The following is a 25,597-nucleotide window of genomic DNA, read 5'->3' as shown; positions in this document are numbered from 1 at the left end:
TGTAAGTCACTTTGGATAAACGTTCCTGCTACAGGTTGAATATATTATCATTATGAAAACGTTCCTGCTACAGGTTGTATATATTATCATTATGAAAACGTTCCTGCTACAGGTTGTATATATTATCATTATGAAAACGTTCCTGCTACAGGTTGTATATATTATCATTATGAAAACGTTCCTGCTACAGGTTGTATATATTATCATTATGAAAACGTTCCTGCTACAGGTTGAATATATTATCATTATGAAAACGTTCCTGCCACAGGTTGTATATATTATCATTATGAAAACGTTCCTGCTACAGGTTGTATATATTATCATTATGAAAACGTTCCTGCCACAGGTTGTATATATTATCATTATGAAAACGTTCCTGCTACAGGTTGTATATATTATCATTATGAAAACATTCCTGCCACAGGTTGTATATATTATCATTATGAAAACGTTCCTGCTACAGGTTGTATATATTATCATTATGAAAACGTTCCTGCTACAGGTTGTATATATTATCATTATGAAAACGTTCCTGCTACAGGTTGTATATATTATCATTATGAAAACGTTCCTGCTACAGGTTGTATATATTATCATTATGAAAACGTTCCTGCCACAGGTTGTATATATTATCATTATGAAAACGTTCCTGCTACAGGTTGTATATATTATCATTATGAAAACGTTCCTGCTACAGGTTGTATATATTATCATTATGAAAACGTTCCTGCCACAGGTTGTATATATTATCATTATGAAAACGTTCCTGCTACAGGTTGTATATATTATCATTATGAAAACGTTCCTGCTACAGGTTGTATATATTATCATTATGAAAACGTTCCTGCTACAGGTTGTATATATTATCATTATGAAAACGTTCCTGCTACAGGTTGTATATATTATCATTATGAAAACGTTCCTGCTACAGGTTGTATATATTATCATTATGAAAACGTTCCTGCTACAGGTTGTATATATTATCATTATGAAAACGTTCCTGCTACAGGTTGTATATATTATCATTATGAAAACGTTCCTGCTACAGGTTGTATATATTATCATTATGAAAACGTTCCTGCTACAGGTTGTATATATTATCATTATGAAAACGTTCCTGCTACAGGTTGTATATATTATCATTATGAAAACGTTCCTGCCACAGGTTGTATATATTATCATTATGAAAACGTTCCTGCCACAGGTTGTATATATTATCATTATGAAAACGTTCCTGCTACAGGTTGTATATATTATCATTATGAAAACGTTCCTGCTACAGGTTGTATATATTATCATTATGAAAACGTTCCTGCTACTGGTTGTATATATTATCATTATGAAAACGAAAAAATGACTTTCTCTCAAGACAGACTTGCCCTCCCAAGTTGTAACAGCAATTCGTTTCACATGATTGGGTGGGTTAATTCTAGTATCAGCCAGTGACATTCATCTGGAAATAATATGGATTACTATAGTAGACAGAATGGGATTGTTGCCTGAAAGCTACCACAGTAACATAGCTGTGGTTTTGTTTAACAACGTTTTTCAACCAGAACGGGAGATGTATTAGGCAGAAAGACAGGCGATGTTTAACCATGTACTGCATTGTGATAACAGCTAACAGCTAACAGCTAAGCTGCTTGTGCTTGTTCTGCTTCTTTCCACTGCTTTCCTGCTTTTCCAGTGTTTAAGGGTTCTTGAACAGTTGACTTAATCGATTGCCAAACCAAACCAAATCCAGCTATTTCATGTTTATTCTGTGTGGCATAAAGAATATACTAGAAAACAGCATGTAGCCCTTGAAGTTAAATAGACAGAGCTGCCTTTCTTCAAAAAAACTATTATCACAAATGTTACTTTAATGGACTATGGTAGACTATATTGAAATGTAACCCGCATCAAATATATGGACAGGTTATCTTTTACATTTTTCTATGGTATTGATAAGAGCATGTCTTTGTCTAGGATTGGCAGGCAGCAGTCGCGGGATGCCCCCACCCATTCCATCCCAGAGGACAGGTAAGCCAATGGCATTGAGAGACCACGCTATTGGGTAACCTATGAGACCATTATCTGTTGTTCAGCCTATACCACTATGCCACAGCATATGCAACTTTAACAAAAAGAACAGAGAAGTCCCTACAGAACAACTAACTTTAAATTAGTAGTTCACCTCAAAAAGCTTGTCAGATGTTTTCAAACCTCAAAAGGCACCGTACAATTTCCCAAATGTTCGTAAGTATCTGTTTTCCATTCATTTGGCTCGATGTGCAAAATAAATGACTTAGGTTGTGGACTAAGGGTGTGGCATTTATAAATGGTTTATTTATATTTCATGATGTCCACTCTGACTTAAAACCAGTATAGGGATGTACAGTTGAAGTTGGAAGTTTACATACAATTTAGCCAAATACATTTAAACTCAGTTTTTCACAATTCCTGACATTTAATCCTAGTAAACATTCCCTGTCTTAGGTCAGTTAGGATCGGCACATTATTTTAAGATTGTGAAATGTCAGAATAATCGTAGAGAAAATGATTTATTTCAACTTTTATTTCTTTCATCACATTCCCAGTGGGTCAGAAGTTTACATACACTCAATTAGTATTTGGTAGCATTGCCTTTAAATAGTTTAACTTGGGTCAAACGTTTCGGGTAGCCTTCCACGAGCTTCCCACAATAAGTTGGGTGAATTTTGGCCCATTCCTCCTGACAGAGCTGGTGTAACTGAGTCAGGTTTGTAGGCCTCCTTGATCGCACACGCCTTTTCAGTTCTGCCAACAAATATAGGATTGAAGTCAGGGCTTTGTGATGGCCACTCCAATACCTTGCCTTTGTTGTCCTTAAGCCATTTTGCCACAACTTTGGAAGGCTGCTTGGGGTCATTGTCCACTTGGAAGACCCATTTGCGACCAAGCTTTAACTTCCTGACTGATGTCTTGAGATGTTGCTTCAATATATCCACAGACTTTTCCCTCCTCAATATGCCATCTATTTGTGAAGTGCACCAGTCCCTCCTGCAGCAAGCACCCCCACAACATGATGCTGCCACCCCCGTGCTTCACGGTTGGGATGGTGTTCTTCGGCTTGCAAGCCTCCCCCTTTTCCTCCAAACATAACGAAGATCATTATGGCCAAAGAGTTCTATTTTTGTTTCATCAGACCAGAGGACATTTCTCCAAAAAGTACGATCTTCGTCCCCATGTGCAGTTGCAAACCGTAGTCTGGCTTTTTTATGGCGGTTTTGGAGCAGTGGCTTCTTCCATGCTAAGTGGCCTTCAGGTTATGTCGATATTGGGCCCGTTTTACTGTGGATATAGATACCTGTTTTGTACCTGTTTCCTCCAGCATCTTCACAATGTCCTTTCTCCAGGAGACAGAACGCGTCTCCTTCCTGAGCGGTATGACGGCTGCGTGGTCCCATGGTGTTTATACTTGCGTACTATTGTTTGTAAAAATGAACGTGCCACCTTCAGGCATTTGGAAATTGCTCCCAAGGATGAACTAGACTTGTGGAGGTCTACAATTTTTTTTCTGAGGTCTTGGCTGATTTCTTTAGATTTTTCCATGATGTCAAGCAAAGAAGCACTGAGTTTGAAGGTAGGCCTTGAAATACAGGTACACCTCCCATGACTCAAATGATGTCAATTAGCCTATCAGAAGCTTCTAAAGCCATGACATTTTCTGGAATTTTCCAAGCTGTTTAGAAGGCAGAGTCAACTTAGTGTATGTAAACTTCTGATCCACTGGAATTGTGATACAGTGAATTATAAGTGAAATAATCTGTCTATAAACAATTGTTGGAAAAATTAAGTGTGTCATGCACAACGTAGATGTCCTAACCGACTTGCCAAAACTATAGTTTGTTAACAAGAAATGTGTGGTTGAGTGGTTGAAAAACAAGTTTTAATGAATCCAACCAAAGTGCATGTAAACTTCCGATTTCAACTGTACCTATTTACTGCAATTCAATCAATTGTGTTCAAATTGTGGTACAAAATATAAAGATTGAAAGAGTACATAGAAAAGGAAATAATGTAATAAAAAAATCTGTAATATTGGAACAGACACTGGATCAGATTACTGGTACTGAAGTCTTCAACTTCACAGGTGGATTTTGAAGACCACTAGTGTAATGTTTAGTAGAGGTGGACTTAACGTGGGTTAATAGCACCTGTAGTGTGGGAGCAGACCTTTCCCCCTAGTATTTATCCTATTATTCCCGAGTTCTAACAAATACCATCTCTTAGAACATGTGAGTACCAAGGCTGAATTCCTATCACATTGTGCTCGCAGTGCAACTGGAATGGTAATACCAAGCACATGATAACCATAGTGACAGTACACTGTCTCTTCAAAAGGGGATCAGAGCTGACCTGAACGAAGAACAAACTCACGATTGTGTGAAGATTGTCCAGAATATTACAATCTGTTCTGGCAAACAGATACCCAAATACTCTTTATAGTAATTGGCAACAACTTCTTGAAAAAGATGGTCATCTCAGCCTTATTGAAGATAATCAAGGTTTATGATCTTCCTAACAATGCAATATGTACACATTTCCTCAGGGCCAAGAAATATCAGTGAACAAATACACTAAGAGATAGTATTACTATGATCTCATTACAGCTTTGTCAGTGTCACTGTGGGGAAAAGAAGATGTTTGCGGAGCTCAGAGGGTAAGGCATACGCCAGTGAGCTATCGCAGGCTGCTTTTACTGTTCAAGGTCCTGTTTTGCAGGGAAGTTTCAAAGACAGAAGTCAAAACCACACATGTTGTCGACGTGGGAACAGCTGGTAAGGGCAGAGCGTTGTGGTGCGGAGGAATGTTAGAGTCATAGATCTTTCATCCTCATGGCCAACATAGCCACACACAGGCCTGATCATCTCCATGCATAGGAAGAAACACTAACCAACACAAATACAGTCCAATCCAACCCTGGTCAATGCGGTCCAAATCTTGCATCCAGAAATCCTTAGATAATTACTACATGAGTAAGTAAGTTATATTTATTCAAATTAACTGGTATAAACTCACAAATAGGATTCCTTCACAAAACAGTTGGTACAAACCAATGACATAAGTACAGTGGGTCAAAAAAGTATTTAGTCAGCCACCAATTGTGCAAGTTCTCCCACTTAAAAAGATGAGGCCTGTAATTTTCATCATAGGTACACTTCAACTATGACAGACAAAATGAGGGAAAAAAATCCAGAAAATCACATTGTAGGATTTTTTATGAATTTATTTGCAAATTATGGTGGAAAATAAGTATTTGGTCAATAACAAAAGTTTTTCAATACTTTGTTATATACCCTTTGTTGGCAATGACAGAGGTCAAAAGTTTTCTGTAAGTCTTCACAATGTTTTCACACACTGTTACTGGTATTTTGGCCCATTCTTCCATGCAGATCTCCTCTAGAGCAGTGATGTTTTGGGGCTGTTGCTGGGCAACACGGACATTCAACTCCCTCCAAAGATGTTCTATGGGGTTGAGATCTGGAGACTGGCTAAGCCACTCCAAGACCTTGAAATGCTTCTAAAGAAGCCACTCCTTCGTTGCCCGGGTGGTGTGTTTGGGATCATTGTCATGCTGAAAGACCCAGCCACGTTTCATCTTCAATGCCCTTGCTGATGGAAGGAGGTTTTCACTGAAAATCTCACGATACATGGCACCATTCATTCTTTCCTTTACACGGATCAGTCGTCCTGGTCCCTTTGCAGAAAAACAGCCCCAAAGCATGATGTTTCCAACCCCATGCTTCACAGTGGGTATGGTGTTCTTTGGATGCAACTCAGCATTTTTTGTCCTCCAAACACGACGAGTTGGTTTCATCTGGTTTCATCTGACCATATGACATTCTCCCAATCTTCTTCTGGATCATCCAAATTCTCTCTAGCAAACTTCAGACGGGCCTGGACATGTACTGGCTTAAGCAGGGGGACACGTCTGGCAATGCAGGATTTGAGTCCCTGGCAGCGTAGTGTGTTACTGATGGTAGGCTTTGTTACTTTGGTCCCAGCTCTCTGCAGGTCATTCACTAGGTCCCCCCGTGTGGTTCTGGGATTTTGTTCTTGTGATCATTTTGACCCCACGGGGTGAGATCTTGCGTGGAGCCCCAGATCGAGGAAGATTATCAGTGGTCTTGTATGTCTTCCATTTCCTAATAATTGCTCCCACAGTTGATTTCTTCAAACCAAGCTGCTTACATATTGCAGATTCAGTCTTCCCAGTCTGGTGCAGGTCTACAATTTTGTTTCTGGTGTCCTTTGACAGCTCTTTGGTCTTGGCCATAGTGGAGTTTGGAGTGTGACTGTTTGAGGTTGTGGACAGGTGTCTTTTATACTGATAACAAGTTCAAACAGGTGCCATTAATACAGGTAACGAGTGGAGGACAGAGGAGTCTCTTAAAGAAGAAGTTACAGGTCTATGAGAGCCAGAAATCTTGCTTGTTTGTTATTGACCAAATACTTATTTTCCACCAAAATGTGCAAATAAATTCATAAAAAATCCTACAAGTGGGAGAACTTGCACAATTGGTGGCTGACTAAAAACGGTTTTTTTCCCCACTGTATATTTAGGTACCAAAAAAGTCAAAATAGGGACTTTTCTATTAGGGTCCTTCTACAAAAAAAAATCCCTTTTGCTTTCCTTTGATATTATTAGTAGGAATTGTACACCAATATTGAATTTTAAAAGCATGGTATATTAAATTAAGTACCCTTCAATATAGACCACATGGAGAATTCAATAAATATTATTTTGTATATGAACAAAGACTTGCTGTCCCTCGGTGCACCCTGTGACCTTTATGCAGATTTGTAAAGCCCTAGTTAATTTGTTGCTTTGACAATGCCATTTCTGAACATTATAATTGATTTCATGTCATTAATGATTAATTGTAAGGGGGGGAAAAACTGTCTCTCATTTTAAGGTCAACCCTGTTACGTGAACTGAACTCTCGTTTTAATATAGTGAAACTATTCCTTTTTTTCCCTCCAAAGTTAATTTGTGGAATTTCTTTCCTTCTTAATGTGTTTGAGCCAATCAGTTGTGTTGTGACAACGTAGGGGTGTTATACAGAAGATAGCCCTATTTGATAAAAGACCAAGTCCATATTATGGTAAGAACAGCTCAAATAAGAGAAATGACAGTCCATCATTACTTTAAGACATGAAGGACAGTCAATCCTGAAAATTGTAAGAACTTTGAAAGTTTCTTCAAATGCAGTCGCCATCAAGTGCTATGATGAAACTGGCTCTCATGAGGACCGACACAGGAAAGGAAGACCCAGAGTTACCTCTGCTACAGAGGATAAGTTCATTAGAGTTAACTGCACCTCAGATTGCAACCCAAATAAATGCTTCAGAGTTTAAGTAACAGACACATCTCAACATCAACTATTCAGAGGAGACTGTGAATCAGGCCTTCATGGTAGAATTACTCCAAAGAAACCACTACTAAAGGACTTCAATAAGAAGAAGAGACTTGTTTGGGCCAAGAAACACAAGCAATGGACATTAGACCGGTGGAAATCTGTCCTTTGAGTCCAAATTTGAGATTTTTGGTTCCAACAGCCATGTCTTTGTGAGACGTGGAGATCATCCGTCACCTATCTGCATGTGTGGTTCCCACTGTGAAGCATAGAGGAGGTGTGATGGTGTGGGTTGCTTTGCTGGTGACACTGTCTGATTTATTTAGAATTCAAGGCACACTTAACCACCATGGCTACCACAGCATTCTGCAGCGATACACCATCCCATCTGGTTTGCGCTTAGTGGGAATATCACATGTTTTTCAACAGGACAATGACCCAACACACCTCCAGGCTGTGTAAGGACTATTTTACCAAGAAGGAGAGTGATGGAGTGCTGTATCAGATGACCTGGCCTCCACAATCACCCAAACTCAACCCAATTGAGATGGTTTGGGATGAGTTGAACCGCAGAGTGAAGGAAAAACAGCCAACAAGTGCTCAGTATATGTGGGAACTCCTTCAAAATGTTTGGAAAAGCATTCAAGCTGAAGCTGGTGGAGAATGCCAAGAGTGTGCAAATCTGTCAAAGGAAAAATGTAGCTACTTTGAAGAATCTAACATCTAAAATATATTTTGATTTGTTTAATGCTTTTTGGGTTACTACATGATTCCATATGTGTTCTTTTATAGTGTTGATTTCTTCAGTATTATTCTACAGACAATTTTGTAGAAAATAATAAAAAAGAAAAGAAAAACCCTTGAATGAGTAGGTGTGTAAAAACTTTTGACTGTTACGGTTAACCCTTGTACTTTATTTTGCACTTAATAGGCACTATTTGTTGGGCGACATGGCCAAAATATCATATCACAATATTTTCTTATTTTTGACGGTATGACAGTATTTTATGTTTTTGAATAATACAAGTTATTTATATGCTTCATGGGTAGCGCATGACCCTAGGTTGCTAACAATTACCTTCTAAATGGTTTTAATGGGTCTTTCTCTCTTCTGATTGTTTTATCAATCAAACTTCAAGCATTATTTAAAGCATTTGCATACATTTCTGCATTTTCTTTACTCATTTGCTATAATTTCAAAACGCCCTATTTTGTGAAAAGGTACATTTTCCTTTATCAGAACAATTATTATCCTTTATGATCATGTATTTTGAATGGATTCAATGGCAGTTCTTACTTTTGCCACAAGGGGCGGTGCGTCGACTAAGGCGCTTTTGGCTCCTGCACTGCCTCACAGGCAAGATTCATGGCATATATACGGCCCCAACGCTGCCTCACAGGCACTACCTGTCGCACACAAGTACATGCGCATCCGAATCTGTTGCTAGAAATGAGCAGTTCTTACCTGTTAGCAGTCTCTTACTGGCGGTAAGAACGGAAGATTGCCATAATTTTTCATCACTACATTTAACAAACCAAACATTATCTTTTTAACATTTTATTTTTTATTTTTGACCCCTTTGGTAGTTATAGTCTTGTTCCATCGCTGCAACTCCCGTACGGACTCGGGAGAGGCGAAGGTCGAGAGCCATGCGTCTTCCGAGACATGACCTTGCCAAGTCACACTGTTTCTTGGCACACTGGTCGCCAGCAGCACCAATGTGTCGGAGGAAACACCGTACAACTACCGACCCGAAGTTAGCGTGCATGTGCCCGGCCCTCCACAAGGGATCGCTAGAGTGCTATGGGACAAGGACATTCCAGCCAGGCAAACCCTCCCCTAACTTGGACGACGGTGGGCCAATTGTGAGCCGCCGCATGGGTCTCCTAGCAGCGGCCAGCTGCAAGACAGCCTGGGATCGAACCCGGGTCTGTAGTGATGCCTCAAGCACTGCAGTGCCTTAGAATGATGCGCCACTCGGGAGGCCAACAAACCAAGCATTGAAAAAAACATTAGATAGGGAAAAGTACAAATCCAATCAGGTATATAGTAAAATGCGGTTTACTGCCGAGACCTAATAGGTACTTACTAGTTAGTTTTCTTATTTAAGTTCTTGGGATAGGAAAACATGTTTCTATTAAGTTGACCATGTGCTCTTCAGAATGTTAAAATGAGGAGAAATACAACTTTTTTCACCATGATACCAAGTTAATTGTGTGGTATGACCCACCTACAGTCATGTTGGGATCACCATGGAGTTCACTGTCAGGCTAATGATGATTGAAAAGAATATTACAATGTCTAAACAAGTCTAGCTCTGTGTTAACAAAGTTAACAAAATGTCCACTACAGGAGATTCAGGCTGCTTGTGATGGAAAAGTAAAATAGTCAACTAAAATCAAATGCGTAATCTTCCGATGTTGCCACACTGTGCCTCTGCCATGGTCAGAAACTCAAATAAACAACCCAAAAAGAGGGCATATTTAGTTTTCCCAACACAATTCCCTTTTTAAGTCAACACCACTCGGGACAGAAACTGAGCAACCATAAGTCAACTTTTGGAATGACAAAAAACGACCAGTTTTTCAGCCGGTCCAAACATTCACCTGGAACCAATTTCCATTTCCATGTTCCATTCCAGAAAAAATCCATTGGTGCTCAATTGAGCAAACCACTGCTGTCTCGTAAAGTTATACCAGGCTATGGGAGTGAACCTGATTTCTGACAGCCACACTAAAAAGACAGAACAGGCGTGAGGTTCTAAATTTTAATTTTAGCGCAGGATCTCCAAGGGTCCCTATTTCTGGCAAATTCTATCCTTCCAAATTCCATCCAGCCAATTATTCTTACTCAACACCGGTTTACTTTGGGTCTGTCAAAACCCCAAACTCTAGCCTAATTTATTGTAGAGACGAGCTCGCAAGTCAAAGTGAAGGAGCGCTTTCACAGCCAAGCTCGCATTCTTTTTTGGCCTGGTTCGTCCTGGTCCTGATAATGGAATTAAACCGCAAAAAAACAACGACGTTTACCTTGCGTTTCAACCAAAAAGCTACAGTCCAGTTTTCAGTCAAAGGGTGACATTTCCCTCTCTCAAATAGACAAGAAAAATGTGAAAGTGTTGCATGTTCATCGTGGGACGATCCCATTGTTGTTAGAGGTCTTTGTACTTTAGAGGTGGTTGAACGTCAACACCTGGTCTTTGTGTGTCTCATTAACACATTCCTCTAAGATGAACACTCTGTTTACACCGCTAGCTTTTATGGGGGCGTTATGGGAGTGATGTTGTTGTGTGTCGCTGGTGTGTTTACCAAGCCTGCTATGCTATCTCCCTTTGATTCCATCTACCCCCACTACAGCAGTCTTTGAAGATGTGCAACAAAGTTCAGTCTGCAGCTGGGCTCAGCGGACTCAAAAAGTGTTTTTTAACCTGAAGAATGACTATGTGTCCTCAACAGTAAAATATATGTTTTTTTCATAATAGCAGTGACTACAAAGTCAAAAGAAAACTATTAATCCTGTGTTTGGAACACATCAGATATAATATTTGCCCACCAATGACTGCCTCACAGACTTCAGCACTGTATATTTTTAAGAACCTAGAGCCTTTGAAATGGGCTTGCAATTTACTCGGGCGAATACGACGCTGTAGGACGATATGGGAGGAGAACTGAACGTTGCGCAATGTGAACTTCATATAAAGGGTAATACACTGACGTCTATTGTATAAAGGGTAATACACTGACGTCTATTGTATAAAGGGTAATACACTGACGTCTATTGTATAAAGGGTAATACACTGACGTCTATTGTATAAAGGGTAATACACTGAGTCCACATCAGAAAGCAGAGGTGTCGAGTGCCTATGGTAAGATGTGAGGTGAAACGTGATAAGCCCTACTTTCAAGGGAGATCTGTTACTTTGAGTAGGTTACCATGCTCTTCTAGGACACTTCATCCATCAAACTCTTTCCCACTAAACCAAGTTTGAAAGAAAAAAAAAGAAGAGTGAGTTTAATACAGTCCAACTCCCAAGGTACAGTACATCAACCTGATAGCCGCCAACAGACCCCAACTTGAATCATCCCATCACGTCTCCGGGAAAGACGAGGTGAGAGGAACATGCATTTAAGTCCAATTTCAGAGAGGATTCACCACCCCATAAGCTTTTAGCGACCTTCTCTCAGATGTGTTGCAATGCTAGTTGAGAAAAAGCAGACGCTCTTCAGAGGGGACCTGTTCCCGATCATTAGAAGAGCCAGGGAAAGCCTGGGTTAAACGCTTCCAGATCTTTACCCTACATCTCTCATTTTATCCCCCTGATTTCATCCTCAGCTGAAACACCAGCGAAACAAATATCTGCCTAAACTAGTCCCTTCCGCTCTCTTGCTCTTTCTCCCCTTTCTCTGCTCTGTATCCAGAGATTCTTTGTGGTTGTGAGGAAACTCCTGCTCTCAAAGGTTTGGGCCATTTTATGTCATCACCCTCCCTCACTGAGACTGCATTAGCGGTTATGTCTATACGAGTGAATTCAGAGGACTAGGCCACATACAGTAGAGCCGACTATATATCACGACTTTATGACGTCGACCGTGCTCAATGGCAGATGTCCATAAAGAAAGTAGGGTCACTGGTTTACATAAAATACTTTCTCCACCATTGATGTTCAATATTTATTCTCCATATGTAACATATGAATATTGTGTCTATTTCTCTTTCAGTCAAACATGTCAAGATATGCTTGTTTTGCTAGTCAGTCTGGGATAAAAACAAATCAATCTTTGTATGCAAGACGTGTCTTTTGTTGGTAATTTGTTTCTATTGAGGCCTGGCAGCATAATTTAATTGCTCTCTAAATTGCAATAAATTGGAAGAAAGAAAAGCTTAGACACATAAATGTTGGCGAAGAGCATCATGCTATTATTACAGTTGTTTTGGAATGAAATCCCACGCCAAAATCACATTACTTTGATTTGAAACAGACAGGAAATTGAATAATGGAGAAACTTTTTTTTTTCTCTCTCCATTTCTCTTCTTTCAATATATATGTTATTCTCCATGTTTTCCCAACTCTTTGGCCTTCTGATACAGACTTTACTGCTGCTGTCAAAGCTCTACTCATGTCCAAAGATGTTGCCTCAGAAAACATCTGAAAGCAGCATCTGGTTTGATGTCTCCAAAGGTTTCAGCCTCCTGGCAAGCCAAAATCTACAAGATACAGCAATCAACTATTGACCAATACAACTAATGAATTGCATCATTTGGTTTTATTTAACATCAAATAAACAATCCCCAAAGGGCCCAAATGTAACATTAGCCGCCTGCTCTGGTTTCAAACCTAAGCTATGACAAGAACCATGCTTGAAGAACTGGGGCCGAGGGAACCTCGGAGTCTCCAGGTCCTAGCTAGTTTCAGTTGCTAGACTGGCATATGGGCTGGATCAGGAAACACAAGCTCAATGATGTCATGACCATCTGACCCCAGGGTGACAGGTTTGGGGAATTTGTCTGCTAGTGGCCTCAGGCCAAAGTCAAGTATGTCTATGTTGTGCATGTGGATTTCATTTGAACCAATGCGATCTCTCCAACCTAGATTGCTCTCCTTGGGAACCCTCACTCACAGCAGGAAATGGTTTTCATTAGCAACAAAATAGGCATAAATTACTCAAATGTTTGCCAATTCATCACACACTGCATTATTGTTGGTTAATGTTGCTTCACACACATTTTTTTGCAAACAGTTTTTAAAACAATGATTACTTAAAATGTTTACATTGTTGCTAATCTGTTTTGTGTGGAACTTTACTGCTCATAAACTGTTTGACCACCAAAATCTGTGCAATAAATGTCTATGATTTTCAGTCTTTGGTGAGTCATTCTCTTCGGTATCAGTTAATGCTTACATGACTTGATTGTTAAATTGGATAAACCCTGACTGAAGAATGCCACGAGACACCCTAATTATCTCGCCAGGTAAGTCCATGACGAGGTTTAACCCATACAACTGCCACTTGAGAAAACAAACCCCTTTGTGAAGCATGGCAACATACTGTATATACATAGCCACAAAGACTACAGGAATTCCATATGGAGCCATCTGTAGTCCAGCATCTAACTCATTCATGACTGTTTGTTACCGAATACTGTCTCAATGATTGAAAACGCTAATCACTGCGAAAACACATGTTGTTACCATAGCTTAATAAAGTACAACATTATTTGAGATCACTGATCAGGTCTCTCTTGAAAAATAGATTTTTATCTCAATGAGAAAAACCTGTATAAACAAAGGATAAATACAAATCAATTTAAAAAATAAAATAAAAAAGTGAAGGGCCACCCCTCAAAGTAAGGTAAGGTTCAATTATGCCAACCACAATAAGTATTTCAGGAAATACGAAAGCTCCAACGCCATGCTATTTCCTCTCGCTCACCAGACAGACCATAAGGCTCTAATAAACGTGGCGTCTCAACAGGACACCACTTGATACAGGACTTTCTTTCAACACGACATTTCACAAAAAAGGAATCTAAACTTTCATCTTGTTTAAATTCATCTTATGTAAATGTTATGCGTGATTCACTCTGTCACTGAACCGTTTAGTCAAATAATTACCTCAGGGTTTCAGGTTCATGTTTACGCTCATACACTGACTTCCCTGTCGCTGTATGGGTTATTTTGTATGAAAAATGGTCTAAGTTACTATTGCATAGCTTAGCATACTGCTTAGAATTTGGGATGGGGGATAGCATTTGTACACACTAAAAAATGTCATTTGTATAAGCTAAAAGTTGATTATAGATACATGGCTATTAGAGGCCAGTATAAAAAGGTAAAAACATCATGGCATTAGCTGAGGTATTGGCTCTGCTTCTTTCATTTGTCCTGTTCAAATACCCTCCTCTATATGTGCAAGCATGCTAACATACAACAGAAGGCACACATTAATTAATCCATCAACAATATTCTATAAACACTTTTTTCAGGTTTCAATTTGGGACCTCTTCAAATATAACAAGCTTGCCAACATCGATTTATACCAATTGAATACTCGGTTGGTCTCCAGCCAAAGGCATTACGGTGAGAGCCCTATTATTACAATTGTAAACAGATGTGCCAGCCTGTGCCAAAGTTTGATTTGGAGTCAAGATGTCTTCTCTTGAGTGTTTGCTAAATAGAATTATGTACAAAAATATATAATAACGATATGAATAAAGCCTGCAGTCTGTTTTACACTATGTGACAGGGGTGGAAATAACCCCAAAGAATTACAGGTAGAAATTGTACAGACCATATTTATAACAAGCATGTCCCAAAAAGATGGCTAGCATTTCTGATCATTAGATAAGACTGCTCAAGGGGAGTGAGGTCAATAGTTGGTCAAATACCAAGGACCACAAACTGAACTACTATCAACCGAGCCATCGCTATAGGCTTACGGTGAACAGTACAGTTCTATAACCTCAAGGAGGCATACAAACAGACAGGAATACTGTACAGTATGTATTCACGAGCAGTTAGGCTAAGCAGTTTAGTTTATGACCGGCTAGATGATATTGATCCCAATGATACCACAATATACTTCTAAGCAGACAGCGACCATTGCTATGAATATGGAACAACCATTTTTGAGGACTGAATCTATGTAAGTGTTTGAAGTGTTTATGGTAATATGTTTATGTAAAGAGATTGAATAGGCTTAGTTCCAATCAGATATAGACATTTGGGTAGTTGTCTGCAGCGCGTCAGTCATATGCATGTAAGGATTACCACACATGCAACTAATGGACCAATATTATTTAGTGTGGGTTTTAATATATGCCGTTTATGCTATTCAGAAAAGCTCAGATTGTTGGATCTTGATGAGGTGTACAGAGACATCAGGTGGTCAGGCAATGGATTTTATATATTTTTAAAAAGGACATGATTGACATTGATTAATTCCTTTCTATCAAGAAATATTGCATTATATATTGTGTATGAATTGCCATAGGGATATAATTAAACCGAAACAGTTATCTTTAAGTTTGTGTCTGAAGTTAGCCTGTGTACAACTTTTGGGCAGGGGTTCAGCTTGCTTCAGATGTAGGCCTTTAGGTCTCAGTACTTTTTGCTGAGTGTAGTACATCTTTTAGAACGTATTTGGTATAAACTCAAATCAGATAAGCACACAGAGCACCTATGATGCTATTTTCTATACTACGATGAGCATAGAAAGTACATGCTCAACAATATGACTTTTAAGTTATGGAGCAACTATTATTGACAAAGAATGCAACACTTGCCAAGTATCACAGCATGATACTACATGGAAAAACAACACAAATGTCACAACCGTTATGTTTCTTTAATATTCTTTACAGTTGGAAATGCTATTTCAACATGTTTATATGTATTTTCGCATGTGAATGAAATAAATAGAAAAAGATGAATAACATTTGAACACACAAAAAAAAGAAGAAGCAAAGCACTGTTGCCCCCACTAAGCACCTTGGGTAAAAAAGTTGGGAGCCGCGAGGTGGCGACTGGGCTGGCGAGGCGGAGTAGGAGTCTTGGATGGAGCGAATGTCTTGGGACGGAAGGAGGAAGAGGACAAGAGAGCCCAGAGTGGACCTCACAGGACAGCTTACGGTCAACACAAACACAGAGCCATTTTGGTAACACTTCAAATGAACTATGTGTCAGAAAGACTTCACCTTGCTATCACACATGACACCTTGTGAAATCGTGTTTCACTTAGTCTTTTTTTATACTGTCGTAGGCACAGGAGGTTGGCGGCACCTTAGTTAGGGAGGACGGGCTCATTGTAATGACTGGAGCAGAATCAGTGGAATGGTATCAAATACATCAAACACGTGGTTTTACATGTGTTTGATGCCATTCCATTTGCTCCGTTCTGGCCATTATTATGAGCCGTCCTCCCCTCAGCAGCCTCCTGTGGTCGTAGGACATCAAATATAATACATGACGACTGGCTGGCTAGCCATCAAGCAAGATGTAGTAGTTGGCCATGAATTGTTTTGACAGCACACGACAGCACTACGAAGGTTATGACAGATAGTTCAACCCAAGTGTTACATACATCTAAACTGAAACAAATAAAACATTAAAAGCTGCAACAATAAATAAACTATTGTAAACAAATAAATACGTTTCATTTGAAAGATCCTTCAGACATATAAAAACTGGCCCCAGAAAAAGTGAAACAGCAACAAATGACTACAATATCATGAGAGAGGTATTTGTGTGCTTCAGTTGGTTCGAGATTTGCAGATGCCAATTCAGTTAGTTGTACCTTTTGAGCCATCAGACTTGAATTAAGATGAAAGCCACATCTACAGGAAGTTCATCTACAATGAAATTGTAGAGCTTTAAAAACTGGATTGCATAGTTTGATGTTTGTGCACCATAATAGACTGCATTCATCTTCCTACTGCATTAACATACAGGGCCTTTGGGAAGTATTCACACCCTTCCCTCTTTCCACATTTTGTTACATTACATCCTTATTCTAAAATGTATGAAATTATATATATTTTCTTTAGCAATCTACACACAATATCCCATAATGACTGAGTAAAAAAATCCATTTAATCCATTTAAGGCTGTAACGTAACAAAATGTAGAAAAAGCAAAGGGGGCAGAATACTTTCCAAATGCACTGTAAACTAGATAAATATATCAGCTATATGACCTGTGAATAAGTTCTACAATAAAACCATTTTTAAAGTGACTCGTTCTGAACATATTGGCCAACCTACTGTTATGTCAGTCTGTTAAGAGCCCCTACAGTCAACTAATCACAGGTAAAGAAAAAATGTCAAATTCTCTGACATCAAAATGGCCGACTGGTGTTTCTATAGAAACCCAACTGTAAACAGCATTTTGATGTACAATTCTCCTTTACTTTAGTGTAGTTTTACAGTAGAGACAACGTGCTCACCATACAAGGCAAACGTTCAAATCGTTTGTGCCACTATGACCAATTAACACACTTACGAGAAGACAGGAAATGTACAACACGTGTACGTACTGGTGAGGGTGAGAGTATATTCTGAGGTGATGTTGAGGGTTTTGCCGAACCAGTGATCCCTGTACGATGTTCCGTTTTGCGATCCCTGAAGTGGAGAAGGTGAGCGCCTAGCCGTTGTAGCTACAGTACTAGTATTACTTAACGCACCTGATATTTGCCTTGCACGGGCATTATAGCTTTCTTCCTATTTCAGTAACAGTATTTGTCTAAGCATTTCAAAACATCTGCCAATTCAAATGTAATCCTAAAATAAATGGTTATATCTCGATCTATAGTGTCCTATAGTTACTGTTTTTACATTTTGTGATTTATAATTCATTGGCCGTTAATGAGTAAAAATGTTAACCGCACGAGGATTACACAGGGATGGTAGAACTGTGAAAACATCTTCAATATAACATTCTAAGAGACATGACACTTTTGAAAACTGCATTTCATCCTTAATTTATGAGTCTTTAAAAAAAACTATTTTCATAACGTAAAAAATACTAACAAAACATACTGTTGTTTTTAAAATATGTTCCTCTGTACAAACTGTCATTGTTCAAGAGACTTAAAGGATCAGACCGAAAAGCACCAGTAGAAATATGAAATATCATATTCAGTTATGAAACCTAGCCACTAAAAATAAAATCACACTGTACAAAGACACACACAAAACACAGTAACAGTCATTTGTTGCCGTTTGATAAAGTAATAATATTAAAAACTCTTATACACAAATATACACTTGTGTACTTCGGTTACAGGGTGAGACAGCAATCACAACAACAAAAGATGTACTTCACGCTTCACATATGAAATAAATATATCTTGAGTTATTAAATTCGCCTCTACAAATATATGGCATTGTTGGACAACATTGTCCTTCTAATTTATAGTTTTATTTGGAGCCTAAGTTCCAAATGGGAACCATGTGTTTCTGATGATTCCCAATGTGGAGTAGCATTCTGTGTGTGTTCTCCCTCTCCCTTGTTTCTAATCAGCACCATGCCACTGCAGGGCCCAGTGTGGGTGGGCTGGGGCTAACGTAGCCTAGCGCTGATGCTAGTGCTCCATTAACTCTCCTACAGAACTCCTAAAACACAGTAAGCTAGCCGCTAGCCTCTAGCTGTTAGTCGCTAGCGGACGGCCAGAAGTACACTCGCTGTAATTTAAGTACACCCCCATGTCTACTCACGGTGACGCGCCCCAGTGAAGGAGGAAGTCAAGGGGGAGTTAGGGAAGAGGAAGTACTATCGTACCGGCTTCCATGGTCGGCGGTGCCAGGATGCGCTGCCCGGGCACAGGTCCAGGTTACACTGCTCCACGTCAGGAGGCTTGTCCAGGATGTCACAGTTGTGGTCGTTGAGTCTTTGACCGTTGGGCCGTTGGCATACCACCTGGCGCGTCCTCCTGCCTCCACCACACGTCTGGGTACACTGAGAGGAGACAAGGGAAGATGAGGGAGGGGTCACTGAGTATTCAGCAGGCTCCTAAGTACAGTATGTCAATAGATCTTCTTTCAGGGCAGGATTAGATGATGAAGAGGTGCAGAGGAAAGGAAGTGACTTTAGACTATTGACTCACGCCCAGGAGTCTGAAATGGGTATCTGTAGTTTAGTATTGGACTGTATTGCATGCCCAGTATTCTGAAATGGCTATCTGTAGTTTAGTAATGGACTGTATTGTTGTAGCATCGCTTAAAAGAAGCAGATCTGCTTAATAACCTTTTACTGCAGTGGGCTAAATCAGGGTCACACAGAGTGTTTCTTGATAGTCTTAAACAAAAAAATGTTTAAACAAAAGTATACACCTCACACACATGGTTATGGGCTTAAAAAAAAGAAGACATCTGTACCATGTCAGATATAGAGTTGAATGTATAATATTTTGAGTTTGCATCACAATAGTACAATTTATATACATCACCAGAAGACTGAAATATAACAAATCTGTTTGACATAGAAACACAGGATTGTCAGTGTAAAAAATAAGTATGAAATATGAATAACATTCCACCCATGAGGGCACGAGGTCATTAGACTGCAGGAAAGGGATGCACATAGTCCTTGTACTGCCTGTGTACTGACCTCTCCCCAGACGCCGTAGTTCCACAGAGGGCAGGGTCCTGAGTCGCAGTTCTTGGACTCGGCAGGTTTGACCCTCTGGTCACAGTGGCTGGTGCTGCGACCCTCCGCATCCTGACACACCACCACCCTCCTCTGGAAGCCCCCCGCACACGTACTGGAGCACTATGGACGGGCACAGAGTGTGTGTTACAGACCGAGGGGAAACATACACAGACAACTTTGTACAGACCAGCTGCAATGTAAACCAAAGCCAGCTGTGGAGTGACAGTAGACTGTGCAGTTACGGTAGACTGTGGAGTGACAGTAGACTGTGGAGTGACAGTAGACTGTGGAGTGACAGTAGACTGTGGAGTGACAGTAGACTGTGGAGTGACAGTACACTGTGGAGTGACAGTACACTGTGGAGTTACAGTACACTGTGGAGTTACAGTACACTGTGGAGTTACAGTACACTGTGGAGTTACAGTACACTCGGTCCACACACAGATGGAAAGCATCGGCCTTAGAAGGACAACGTGACACATAGAATAGCCTTGAACTACGCAGCAGGTATTTTCTGCAACCAATTACAGTTACACATCACATCCTTGCTGTCTCAGTAAGAGATCTCTATGTGAGATACAGCAGCACGCAGTTAGACAATTAAGTGAGACAGAGCAGTGAATGGAGATGGTATCGAAATGCCAGGGGGTTTTCTTGACCATGTAACCTGACCAGGAATGATTCTCTTCCCTGGTCCTGGTCAGGTGACATGGTCCTACGGTTCTGTACATACTCCTCCCCAGGGCCCAGTCCTCCACTGGTTGTCTGCCGAGGGGACGTTCCAGCTGCTGTGTCCCGGGTGGCTGGCGGGGTCGTGGGGGCTGTAGGGCTGGTCGTTGGGCCTCTGGCGGTACACGGAGGGGCAGGGGGCACCTGTACACTCCTGCTCTGTGCTGGGCCTCTCGTCCTGATCGCAGAAGGACTCGTCAACCTGGTGGTGGTAGTTACTGCACACCACCTGCCTGGTGGCCCGGCCCACACCACACGTCACTGAACACTGGGCAGAGAATAGACAAGGTCATATCACTGAACACTGGGCAGAGAATAGACAGGGTCATATCACTGAACACTGGGCAGAGAATAGACAAGGTCATATCACTGAACACTGGGCAGAGAGCAGATCAAATCATCAGACATAAGTGAGGCATTCTTTCAGTTGTAAAGGCAACTTCACTACAAAATAGCGGTTGACATATATTTATACTAATAGAGTTGGAAAAATGACAACTATAACATACAGGAGACCACTCCCAGGAGCGCCACTGGCCACACGGGCTGAAGCAGGCTGAGGATTCTGGGGGCCGGAGCAGCTGGGCACAGTAGGACTCGTCTGCCACTCCACCCTGGGCGTCCCGACAGCTGACGTAACGGGCACGCTTCCCTTTCCCACAGGAGACAGAGCACTGAGACAGGCACACAGAGGAACAAGCATTTAAGATCAGACGTATAGTAAAAGCATTGTGTCAAACTCTCTCCCTTCTATATCTAATAGTACAAATCAAACAGTGAAATGCTTACTTATGGGCCCTTCCTTACAATGCAGAGAGAAAGAAAATAGAGAAATAATAGAAGAGTAAAACAGGTAATAATAAAAGTAATAATAGATACATAATGAGTAATGATAACTTGGCTGTCTATACACAAGGGATACCAGTACTGAGTCGATGTGCAGGAGTACGCGGTAACAGGTGTAAATGTACATACTAGTTATAAAGTGACAGGTAGTAAACAGTAGCAGCAGCGTATGTGATGAGTCAAAAAAAAGTTCATGCAAAAAGGGACAATGCAGATAGTCTGTGTAGCTATTTTATTAACTAACTATTTAGCAGTCTTATGGCTTGGGGTTAGAAGCTGTTCAGGGTCCTGTTGGTCCCAGACCTGGTTCATCAGTACTGCTTACCGTGCGGTAGCAGAGTTAATAGTCTATGACTTGGGTGGCTGGAGTAAATATTTAGGGCCTTACTCTGACACTGCCTATTATAGAGGTCCTGGATGGCAGGAAGCTCGGCCCCAGTGATGTACTGGGCAAAATGCACTACACTCTGTAGCGCTTTGCAGCCAGATGCCAAGCAGTTGCCATACCAAGTGGTGATGCAGCCAGTCAAGATGCTCTCAATGGCGCAGCTGTATTACTTTTTTGAGGATCTGAGGACCCATGCCAAATCTTTTCAGGCTCCTGAGGGGGAAGAGGACTTTTCATGGCCTTTTTACGGCTGTGTTGGTGTGTTCTGACCATGATAGGTCCTTAGTGATGTGGACACCAAGGAGCTCTAGACCCTCTCCACTACAGCCCCGTCGATGTAGATGTGGACGCGCTCGACCCTCCGTTTCCTGTAGTCCACGATCAGCTCCTTTGTCTTGCTGATGTTGAGGGAAAGGTTGTTGTCTGGGCATCACACTGCCAGGTCTCTGACCTCTCTATAGGTTGTCTCATCGTCGTCGATGATTTAGGTCTACCACTGTCGTGTCAGCAAACTTGATAATGGTGTAGGCTGAGTAGTGGGTGAACAATGAGTACAGGAGGGGCCTAAGCACGCACCTTTGAGGGCCCCCGTGTTGGGGGTCAGCGTGGCGGATGTGTTGTTGCATACCCTCACAACTTGGGGGCGGCCCATCAGGAAGTCCAGGATCCAGTTGCAGAGGGAGGTGTTCAGTGTTCAGGGTCCTTAGCTTAGTGATGAGCTTGGAGGGCACCATGGTGTTGAATGCTGAGCTGTAGTCAATGAACAGCATTCTCACGTACGATGTAGGTGTTCCTTTTATCCAAGTGGGTAAAAGGGCAGTGTGGAGTGCAATAGAGATTTGGCCATCTGTAGATCTGTTGGGACAATATGCATTATTGCAGTGGGTCCAGGGTGTCTGGGATGATGGTGTTGATGTGAGCCATGACCAGCCTTTCAAAGTATTACATGGCTACAGATGTGAGTGCTACGGGGTGATAGTCATTTAGACAGGTTACCTTGGCGTTCTTGGGCAAAATGTACGTGAAAACACTTGCCAGCTGGTCAGCGCATGCCCTGAGTACGCATCCTGATCATCCATCTGGCCTATGGAGAGCGAGATCACACAGTCGTTCGAAACAGCTGGTGTTCTCACGCATGGTTCAGTGTTGCCCGTGGCTGGGTTTCACTTTGTAATCCATGATAGTTTGCAAGCCCCGCCACATCGGACGAGCGTCAGAGCTGGTGCAGTAGGATTCGATCTTAGTCCTGTATTGACGCTTTGCCTGTTTCATGGTCCGTCGAAAGGCGTAGCGGAATTTCTTATAAGCGTCCGGGTTAGCGCCCCACTCCTTGAAAGTGGCAGCTCTAGCCTTTAGCTCAGTGCAGATGTTGTCTGGCTTCTTGTTGGGATATGTACTGTAGGTACGGTCACAGTGGGGGGGGGGGGCGTCAATGTACTTATTAATGGAGTCGGTGACTGATGTGGTAAACTCCTCAAGTTGGGTCCCGGAATATATTCCAGTCTGTGTTAGCAAAACAGTCCTGTAGCTTAGTATATAAACTCATACTGGTATATAACAACAGTCCTTTTCTACAAACGTTTGAGACGCCACTTACTCTGTATCTTTAACAAACTGTATGTGTGAATAATTGGTATATCTCTCAGTCTTCATTAAAGACTGCTCCATAAGGTTTTCACCTGGTGATATTCTAGCTGCACCCAAGCGAACTCAACAGGAGGACAAAGTGAACATTACCAAGCGGTAAATACCTACAGCAATCAAAAGTATCACTTCTGAGGGGAATGTACATGTATTTTTTGTCGGAGGGACCACACTTGCGCTAGCCTCCTCTTAGACATGTGAGCTCACCGCCTCTCTGTCAGACATTACTGATAGTCTGAGAGTCATGTTTGAAACCCAAGCCTGGTGTTTAGACCTGGTTTTCATTTGTACTGGAAAACAATGCAAAGCATTAGACAGACAGAAGCCTAAACAAGGCTGACAAACTGCTGAGACCAGGATGAGGGAGCGGGTGTGTGAAGCAGGGGTGTGTGTGTGAAGCAGGGGTGTGTGTGTGAAGCAGGGGTGTGTGTGTGAAGCAGGGGTGTGTGTGTGAAGCAGGGGTGTGTGTGTGAAGCAGGGGTGTGTGTGTGAAGCAGGGGTGTGTGAAGTAGGGGTGTGTATGTGAAGCAGGAGTGTGTGTGTGAAGCAGGAGTGTGTGTGTGAAGCAGGAGTGTGTGTGTGAAGCAGGGGTGTGTGTGAAGCAGGGGTGTGTGTGTGAAGCAGGGGTGTGTGTGTGAAGCAGGGGTGTGTGTGTGAAGCAGGGGTGTGTGAAGTAGGGGTGTGTGTGTGAAGCAGGAGTGTGTGAAGTAGGGGTGTGTGAAGCAGGGGTGTGTGTGTGAAGCAGGGGTGTGTGTGTGAAGCAGGGGTGTGTGTGAAGCAGGGGTGTGTGTGTGAAGCAGGGGTGTGTGTGTGTGAAGCAGGGGTGTGTGTGTGAAGCAGGGGTGTGTGAAGTAGGGGTGTGTGTGTGAAGCAGGGGTGTGTGAAGCAGGAGTGTGTGAAGCAGGGGTGTGTGTGTGAAGCAGGGGTGTGTGTGTGAAGTAGGGGTGTGTGAAGTAGGGGTGTGTATGTGAAGCAGGAGTGTGTGAAGTAGGGGTGTGTGAAGCAGGAGTGTGTGTGTGAAGCAGGGGTGTGTGTGTGAAGCAGGGGTGTGTGTGTGAAGCAGGGGTGTGTGTGTGAAGCAGGGGTGTGTGTGTGAAGCAGGGGTGTGTGTGTGAAGCAGGGGTGTGTGTGTGAAGCAGGGGTGTGTGTGTGAAGCAGGGGTGTGTGTGTGAAGCAGGGGTGTGTGTGTGAAGCAGGGGTGTGTGTGTGAAGCAGGGGTGTGTGTGTGAAGCAGGGGTGTGTGTGTGAAGCAGGGGTGTGTGTGTGAAGCAGGGGTGTGTGTGTGAAGCAGGGGTGTGTGTGTGAAGCAGGGGTGTGTGTGTGAAGCAGGGGTGTGTGTGTGAAGCAGGGGTGTGTGAAGTAGGGGTGTGTATGTGAAGCAGGGGTGTGTGAAGTAGGAGTGTGTGAAGTAGGGGTGTGTGAAGCAGGAGTGTGTGAAGTAGGGGTGTGTGAAGCAGGGGTGTGTGTGTGAAGCAGGGGTGTGTGAAGTAGGGGTGTGTGTGTGAAGCAGGGGTGTGTGAAGTAGGGGTGTGTATGTGAAGCAGGGGTGTGTGTGTGAAGTAGGGGTGTGTGTGTGAAGCAGGGGTGTGTGTGTGAAGCAGGGGTGTGTGAAGTAGGGGTGTGTATGTGAAGCAGGGGTGTGTGTGTGAAGCAGGGGTGTGTGAAGTAGGGGTGTGTATGTGAAGCAGGGGTGTGTGAAGTAGGGGTGTGTGAAGTAGGGGTGTGTATGTGAAGCAGGGGTGTGTATGTGAAGCAGGGGTGTGTATGTGAAGCAGGGGTGTGTATGTGAAGCAGGGGTGTGTATGTGAAGCAGGGGTGTGTATGTGAAGCAGGGGTGTGTGAAGTAGGGGTGTGTATGTGAAGCAGGAGTGTGTGAAGTAGGGGTGTGTGAAGCAGGAGTGTGTGAAGTAGGGGTGTGTGAAGCAGGGGTGTGTGTGTGAAGCAGGGGTGTGTGAAGTAGGGGTGTGTGTGTGAAGCAGGGGTGTGTGAAGTAGGGGTGTGTGTGTGAAGCAGGAGTGTGTGAAGTAGGGGTGTGTGTGTGAAGCAGGGGTGTGTGTGTGAAGCAGGGGTGTGTGTGTGAAGCAGGGGTGTGTGTGTGAAGCAGGGGTGTGTGAAGTAGGGGTGTGTGTGTGAAGCAGGGGTGTGTGAAGCAGGAGTGTGTGAAGCAGGAGTGTGTGAAGCAGGAGTGTGTGAAGCAGGGGTGTGTGTGTGAAGCAGGGGTGTGTGAAGCAGGAGTGTGTGAAGCAGGAGTGTGTGTGTGAAGCAGGGGTGTGTGTGTGAAGCAGGGGTGTGTGAAGCAGGAGTGTGTGAAGCAGGAGTGTGTGAAGCAGGGGTGTGTGTGTGAAGCAGGGGTGTGTATGTGAAGCAGGGGTGTGTGAAGTAGGGGTGTGTATGTGAAGCAGGAGTGTGTGAAGTAGGGGTGTGTGAAGCAGGAGTGTGTGAAGCAGGGGTGTGTGAAGTAG

General features: G+C 42.2%; 1 protein-coding gene and 1 long non-coding RNA gene across 3 annotated transcripts in view; one reads left to right on the top strand and one right to left on the bottom strand.

Moving 5' to 3' along the window:
- The window catches only part of LOC109867384 (A disintegrin and metalloproteinase with thrombospondin motifs 20), a 150,022-nt gene that overhangs the window by 23,607 nt on the left and 100,818 nt on the right, over positions 1-25,597 (bottom strand). For both annotated transcript variants that reach the window (XM_020456530.2, XM_031801625.1), the window contains 4 exons: positions 20,767-20,931; positions 20,262-20,525; positions 19,487-19,648; positions 18,659-18,835 (listed from right to left, as the gene is read on the bottom strand). In XM_020456530.2, coding sequence (XP_020312119.1) covers positions 18,659-18,835; positions 19,487-19,648; positions 20,262-20,525; positions 20,767-20,931 — 768 coding nt within the window. The remainder of the gene's footprint in view (positions 1-18,658; positions 18,836-19,486; positions 19,649-20,261; positions 20,526-20,766; positions 20,932-25,597) is intronic.
- On the top strand, positions 1,929-13,244 carry LOC109867385 (uncharacterized). The gene is made up of 2 exons (XR_004204831.1): positions 1,929-2,022; positions 12,472-13,244. It is a non-coding gene; the product is annotated as an uncharacterized LOC109867385 (long non-coding RNA).

Source organism: Oncorhynchus kisutch, linkage group LG22 (genome assembly GCF_002021735.2).
Source record: "Oncorhynchus kisutch isolate 150728-3 linkage group LG22, Okis_V2, whole genome shotgun sequence".
In the NCBI taxonomy this organism is placed as follows: domain Eukaryota; kingdom Metazoa; phylum Chordata; class Actinopteri; order Salmoniformes; family Salmonidae; genus Oncorhynchus; species Oncorhynchus kisutch.
The sequence above is the reverse complement of the archived record's forward strand: the minus strand, read 5'-3'. Positions and strand labels throughout refer to the sequence as shown.